This window comes from Scleropages formosus, chromosome 9 (assembly GCF_900964775.1).
Source record: "Scleropages formosus chromosome 9, fSclFor1.1, whole genome shotgun sequence".
In the NCBI taxonomy this organism is placed as follows: domain Eukaryota; kingdom Metazoa; phylum Chordata; class Actinopteri; order Osteoglossiformes; family Osteoglossidae; genus Scleropages; species Scleropages formosus.
Genome location: NC_041814.1, coordinates 24,007,012 through 24,014,443, shown reverse-complemented (window position 1 = coordinate 24,014,443; position 7,432 = coordinate 24,007,012). Strand labels below are relative to the sequence as shown.

At 44.9% G+C, this 7,432-nt stretch overlaps 1 protein-coding gene across 1 annotated transcript; it reads right to left on the bottom strand.

The window, feature by feature from the left end:
• Window positions 1-2,320: 2,320 nt before the first annotated feature.
• Window positions 2,321-7,432, bottom strand: prdm14 (PR domain containing 14). The gene is made up of 8 exons (XM_018753986.2): window positions 6,817-7,432; window positions 6,537-6,590; window positions 6,299-6,459; window positions 5,688-5,958; window positions 5,143-5,345; window positions 3,981-4,082; window positions 3,118-3,337; window positions 2,321-2,685 (listed from the first exon to the last, which is right to left on the bottom strand). Exons 1-8 carry the CDS (start codon window positions 7,430-7,432, stop codon window positions 2,531-2,533), a joined length of 1,782 nt encoding a protein of 593 aa, XP_018609502.2. The 3' UTR covers window positions 2,321-2,530.

The window sequence follows — 7,432 nt, the reverse complement described above, 5'->3', positions numbered from 1 at the left end:
TCCAAGACCCCAGTCATCTCTTCAGTCTAATCAGTGATGAGATAGATGTGTAATAAAGCACTCCTTTGTGCGTTATGTCACGTACAGTATTCCACCCATTTTTTTTAGCAGACAGTTGAGATGAAGTTGAGGTCCTTCAATCCATTTCCGCTGGTTCACAGCGGCTTCGCTTTCTCAGGAAAATTAATCAGCGAAACAGAGGTTACACACACAGAAAGGGTGGGGGGAGGGGGTGGCAGGAAGGACCACAGCTGGGAGGATCCCCCTGGAGAAGTGGGCTCATCTTTACAGTAGCCCTCCCCCCCGTTTAAGCTGAGTCACCCTTTCCACTTACAGTAATCCAGTAATCCTTGTTGTGGGGGGGGGAGGCACAGCACACACATGAGAGTTTAAGGAAGGGGGGGGGGGGGGGGGGTCTGACACTCTGACACACACACTGACTGAAGGCAATCTGCACAAGCAGCTGCAAAGGCGCTCATCCAGGAGATAATGCAAAGAAGCAGGCTGCTTTCCCTTGCTTGGCATCTGTCTTACTCCCCCGAGGGCCGTCTGAGGGCATGACCCTATTTGTCAATAATTTATTAGCCGCATTCTTTTCAAAATCATGTTTACATAGTTGATCATTTCATCACCTCTGAAAGAAACTGAACGACATTCTTAGATCAAAGCTGAATCCAGACAGGTTTCAGGTGACCATCGTCCACAAGATTTGATCCCAACTTATTTAACTGCAGAGCCCAAACAGGTCAGCTTCTGGAAAACAGGCAGCATCGCTGGGAAGTAACTTGTTAGAAGCGCTGCTTGTCACCCAAGGTAAGTAAAGAATGGTGTAAAAGGTGTATGTGAAAATACAGCATTTCTCTCATTCCTTTTACATTTATTTAGCTGGCACTTTTCTGGAAAGCAGCTTACAATATTAAGATACACTTATTTACCCATTTATGAAACTGGGCATTTTTGTTTACTGGAGTAATTTCACCATAAGTACCTTGCTCAAGGGTACTACAGTTAGAGGCAGGATTTAAACCTGCAACCTTTGGGTCTATAGGTAGCAGCGCTAACCACTACACTACCAACTGAAACAGACTTTCAGAAACACACACTTGGGTTTCTTTACAAAGGGTGCAGCTGAACCTGTACAAATGTTCTACTTTTCAGTGATGGTTAATTGCGGTAATTTCAGATTTTTTTTTCCCCTGATGGCTTTATCAGTAGACAACTGTGCTTTTCAATTAAACAAGACAATATACCCAGCAAAAAGCTAAACTTGTATAGGGTATGTCATTACAAGTAATAACTTGTAGAAAATTAAACAGACAATAAGAAATGCACATTAAAGTATTTGCTTTTAAATCTTTCCAACAAATGTACTCATTGAACATGAACAAATACAGAAACAGAATAATTTTGTTTTGTTCCCACATCATCTTTCACTATTTTCAAAGGTGAGAACAAGCCAGTTTTTTAATTTTTTTTTAGACAGAGCTACATCACTGTAATAATTCTGAGACAAAAAAAATAGCTATCAATTCTCATTTCGTGAACAGTATTAAATGAAGACAGACACAGAGGAAAATGTTGCAAGGTTTTGTCATCATGCCATGTGATTTTATTACATACTTTTAGCCTATTAATAATTTAAATGAAAACAGTGGAAACATACAGACAATCACTGGGGCTTCTGCAGCAGCCCGTATGAAAGAGGGTTACAGCCAGAGAGAAAGAGAGCAGAGTCACTCGCTCACTGTACTGCTGGGAAAGGGGACCATCAGAGGTAGTTCACTGTGTTTCCACATATTATGGAGATTTTATCATTTTAACTGGAATAACTTTAACTGCATACTTTCCAAATTGTTTCAAAATGTTAGTCTTGCTCTGCAGGGAAATAATGCTGAAGCCGACTCAGCACAAGTTATTCCTTAGACCTACAAGTTGTTGGAGTGCAAACTGCAGTTAAAACGTTAAGTGTAAAACACATTAAATAAAACACATTAATATACCGATTTAAAAATCAGGCTACAGTAAAGATTCAAAGCAGTAGCCTTTTTTTTTTCTTTTTTGCCATAGCTTTGTTCTACATATTACTGATAAAATTAACAGTCTTAAATAAAAGTGCACTGTCAGGCGTCACTTATTCAAACATTTAACTGTGATACAAAAAGACTTAGGTCAACATGGATAAATAATGATTTATATATTAAAAATATAATATATAAATCATTATTTACATAACGGTTCAGCATTACGATATTTAGAAATCATGTACAATTATACTGAAATATTTAACGCTGTAAATATAACACATTTCTTTCAGCTGGGGGTGAAATTCGCATTATGAATATAAATTATGGGCGCGCATAAATAGCATTGGCAAAAAAAAAGCGTCTTGCACACAATGTTTTACAGATGTTTTTTTTAATAAAAAAAGGCATGAAATGCATCTATGAAATCATATCCTCTACAGAACAAAACGGGTAGCAGCGTGTTGTCAGGTGCGTCTCGCGCTCGTCTTTAGTTGTGACCAAGAGGTTTAATTCCAGTGTTTGTAGTCGGCGGTGCGCGCGGGGGTCCCGCTACGGGGGTTCAAGTCTCCCGTGGGTCTTTGCGCCGCTCTCGGACACTCGCGGGTAACGAGGAAGCTCGCAGGAGCCGCGGGTGGAAGTGGGGCTTCTGACGGGGGCCTCTCTGCAGGTTCCAATCACAGCACGGCGTGTCGTCACATCAAATACAGTGGCCTCGCGACGCATTCGCACGTGCCGCGAAAGGCGACACTAAGTAACAAAGTTGGACAAAATGACTAAGAGAAATTACCTTCCGGACAGCGATGTCCACGATATATTGGTGGGATATTACTGTAGACCGTGGGAAAAATGATCCGTGGAATTTATGGCAATTCATAGAATTATGGAAATTTGTTTTTTAAGGGATTTCAGTTAACTTTCTTCCCTGTATATAATTATATCAATTTGTCTTAGCACTGAAATTAAACGATGCGCAAAGTAAGATAATTAAAAACTACAACAAAAGAATACTTTTTTTTTCTTTTAAATGAAGGTAATTAGGGCACAGAACTACATAGCGAGACCGAACTGGACCCCAGCAGAGCGCGTTCGGTACCTTTGTGGGACTTGATGTGCAGTCGCAGCTCCTGCGGTTCCCGAAACGCGCTGCCGCAGATGTCGCACGAGTGCGACGCGTCTCGGGCGTGTGTGCGCCGCACGTGGCTGTCGTGGGCCGCGTGGGACGCGAACGCTTTCCCGCAGTGTTTGCACTTGAAGGGTTTCTCACCCGAGTGCTGCCTGATGTGGGTCCGCAGGATGCTGGAGGCAGTGAACGCCTGGGAAGCAGAGGAAAAAGCAAATAATAACGCGTTTTGTTTGTATTTTTTACTAATCGCTGTAAAGTGTAACGTTTCATAACACGTGAACGACAAATATTAGAAAAGTAACACTCGACTGCTATTTCCCCCGTCAATCATTTCCAAAAACTACAGCACTGCTAGAAATACAGTATTTGTACAGGTAAGTAACTCATTTAGTAGCGTTCAGTGGCGCTTAGAGCCGTCGCTGCGCAATCGCACTGTTTCTGGTTCGAATCCCACTCCTGTTGGCATATCCTTGATCTAGGCCCTCCCCCCTAATTGGTACAGCAAGAATAGCCTGCGGGGGAAATCACTGTAAAGTTGCTTTCCTAACAGTGTGAGGCACCTTGGACAGAGTGTCACACAACAACAGTCACAACAACGAGGAGGCGGGAAACTTCTGTCACTTTGTAACGCCATAAATTCCACTCCGAATCGCGACTTTAGGAAACAGAAGAGTCGCGCATCTGCCCGCTCATTGTCATGCGCGTGTTCCCCCGCTGCGCGTTCACAGTGGGACCTCTCAGTTCGCGATTTGGACCGTGGAACGAGTGGACTGGGAGACCTGGCTCGGCGCCGCGCCCGTGCCCGTGCCCGCGCCCAGCGCGCTCCAGCTTACCTTGTTGCAGTAGACGCACTTGTAGGGGCGCTCGCCCGAGTGCACGCGCATGTGTTTGTTCAGGCTGGACGACTGAGAGAAGCTCTTCCCGCACACGGAGCACTGTAACACACACACACACACACACGTGTATACACACATAATAAATCGAACGTAAACAAATACAAAATGAACAATGACATCCTATTCATTCGAAAAGCATGCCAGCATTTTTACGCCTACTTTAAAATATCAAAAAGACGCTGTGCAACTATTTAAAACTTTTTTTAATATCATTACGACAGACAAAGCGTTTTCGCGCTGAATGCCTATAACAAATACAGCTGTAAATTATAATCCTAAACTGTTCGCGTGAATATAGTGTGTTCCACTGATGTATGGATGAGCGACCCAGTGTAAGTAGTGTATCTAGCAGTGTAAGTCACCCTGGTAAATATAAGGTGTGTGGGCTGATAACACTACATAGAGTTCAGTGGAAGTTGCTTTGAAGAAAAGTGTCTGATAAATAAATAAATGCAAACGTGATGTAAATAAAAAACGCATAGGGAAACACGTTTCGTTGCGTTCAAATGTAATTCAGGGGACTTAAAGGCTTTATAGATGATGCCGTTTATGACTTGGAGTAAAGCGCGTGCTAAATGAATAAATGTGAGATGATGCCGTTCCGTCAGTGTTCAGCACCCGGGAGCTGTTCTTTCACAACCCACACGTTCATTACGATGCAACTTCGCCCAAAAAAATTAACTTTTTTTTTTTTTTTTTTTTTTCTGAACGAAAAACGTTTGCCCTTTAAATGTATTAAATTATCCGATGTTTATGCCCAACCAGAAAATCTTCACACAGCAGGGTATTTATTTCACACAGCAGGGTATTTATTTCGGGTGGCCTCCAAGAGACAGCTCTCGCTCTCACATTACACGGTGACAACCGCTAACTACTACGCCACCTCCTGGCCCCAGGCAACGAATCTCACATTTGATGGCCACATAATGACATCATTTTCAGTAACAACGAGGTTATGTACAATATCATTTATTATAAATAAAATATGGCGAATAACATAACATTACTGGACGCAAACGCACGTATTCGCTCCTACAGGAAAAGCGACGTGCGCGTGGGTGAAGGAAAAACAAAACAGAAGTAAAAAAGGCGGCGGCACCTTGTGGGGTCTGTGCTTCTCGTGCACGTGCAGGATGTGGATTCGCAGTCTGTCGCGCTTCTCGAAGGACCTGTTACACAGGCTGCACGGGAACTTGCGGTCGCCCTGGTCCACGCAGCGCGTGTACTTGAGGTGTTTCTCCCGGTAGTACCTGTAGGCGAACACCTTGCCGCAGCGCTCACACTTAAATCCCTCGCCGGAGTCTTGAATCAAAGGGAAAACAAGCAACAGTGAAACCGATGATCAATCGCATAAAGCTCGGCATTTCTTATTAATGTAAAGTATTTCTCTAATAATTTCTGCTATTAACAGCAAGCTGAACAAATAGTATTGTTATTAGTAGTGGAAGTATTAGCTTGTTTCGGTCGGTTGGTGTTTTTCCTGCAGAAATACCTTGGTCAAGGGTACTGCAGCAGTAGCAGGGTGTGGGACTCGACCCAACACCCTTCAGGCTACGTATCCTCCCCCTTAGCCGCTATGCCCTGCTTCCCTGGGTCTGTTCGTACAAGCTACATGCTTTGTCGGCATTTCCTGAATCCTCTGACCTTCAGTGGGACCTGGGTCCTGGCCTTCATCCACCAACTCCTTCAGCGTGAGCGGGATCCCCAGGAACTGCATGTAACAGTCCCCGTACCAGACGAGGAGCTCTTGCTTGGGTTGGATCTCTTTGCACGCCTCGTAGAAGATCTGACCGCGGCTCTGGACTGCCAGGAGGTTCTGCTCCTCAGGGAAGCGGGCGCACTTCACCGCGGACATCCAGTTTCCGCAGGTGCCCCTGCCGTCCACAAAGTGGCTGAGACGGCCGTTCTCAAAGATCTGTGCGCAGAAGATGATCAAGGAAGTTCACACCAACACTTCTTCGCACTAAGACCATTCTAAAGAGCAACTCGTCACCTTACTGTTACTATTACTACTATTATAACATCTGGCACCTGTGTCCAAGATGATTTACAATTGTAGATAATGAACCTTACAGTGATTTACCCATTCCTAAAGCAGGCTATTCCTCCATATTCGTTGTGGGTAAATACTTTGACAAAGGGATGGGGATTTGAACCGACAATAAATTACATATAAATGCCCATAGCCACTACCCACCTGGCTCCCCACTGGGCTTTTTTTTTTCTAGATTCTAAGTGAGCAGACAGGTTCTCACCTCCCACATGAGCGTGTTATCGTCATATATCTTGATCTCACTGGTGTTCACCAACCTTCCGCGGAACGGCCCGAATCTGGTGCCTTTGGGAATGATGCCTTCCTTTGCGAAGACCCCAAAATGAGCGACACCCCCATACTGTGTCTGGAGAATGGACAGCCCTAAAAAATATAGAAATCGTTGAGTGAGACTCAGTGGTTTTTCCAGAATAAATAAATAATACAGTAAAACAACTGACCTTCCGGTAATTCAAGGGCCTCTGGATCCATCAGACTCAGCTGATTATCAGGGCCTGCAATAAACATGTGTTGTCACTACTTCTCGTGGAAAGGTATATTATTAAATTATCTTAAATGTATATAGAAAATGTCATGTTTTATAAGAATACAGGCAAAATGATACAATTGTGAGATTCCGGCAGAATAAATGACCATTAGTGTATTTGCGCTCACAACTCGAGGTCCAAATGAAAGGCACGATTTCCACTCACTCTGAGGGACACGCAGTAAGAGGCGTACCTGTGCTGTCGGGGAACGCAACTCCAGAGATGGCATGACCACAGTTCTGCTCCTGGTTCTTGCAGTAGCCATAGAGCACCATGACAAGGTCCTCCTCACTGAAGCTGTACGTGCTCCTTTTCTCCAACATCAGGCCTGAGCTGAGTGGACAGATGAGACTGTCCCTCGGCGGAGAGGAGGATGGGCGGACAGACATGTCGCTCATTTGGGTGTTTACGTCCTGCAAAGACTCCCTTACTTGTCCTGTCTCTCTGGGACTGGGCTCTTTGGGCCTGGAGAACATGCCCTGTCGGTCAGCCTGGACTCTGTTCACGTAGGAGACCCCCGCCACGCTGCACACTGGCTCGGGGCGGACGGGTGGCTGGTGATCGCTATGGTTGAAGATGGACGGAAGACCGCCGAAGCTAAAGGGCAGGGTGGCCGGAGTGTCCGAAACCAGGCGTCCCAGGGACCTGAGGGGACTGAAGACACCGCGAGTGGTCCTGAGGACATCCATGAAGTGAGGCCCAGGTACCGGGGTGGGGTAGTAAGCCAATACCCTGCCTGGGTTTCCTTTGAAAGATTCCATAAGGAAACTCTGCTCCTTCCCCATAGGATTGCTTGACAAGAAGGACAT

What these genes read in the sequence shown, in the direction of transcription:
- prdm14 (XM_018753986.2), bottom strand. Translation starts at nt 7,432, where the DNA reads ATGTCCTTCTTGTCAAGCAATCCTATGGGGAAGGAGCAGAGTTTCCTT. An exon ending in TGCGTTCCCCGACAGCACAG is followed by an intron (nt 6,591 to 6,816) that starts GTACGCCTCTTA and finishes TGTTTATTGCAG; the next exon opens with GCCCTGATAATCAGCTGAGT. An exon ending in AGTGCGTCTACTGCAACAAG is followed by an intron (nt 3,338 to 3,980) that starts GTAAGCTGGAGC and finishes TCTGCTTCCCAG; the next exon opens with GCGTTCACTGCCTCCAGCAT.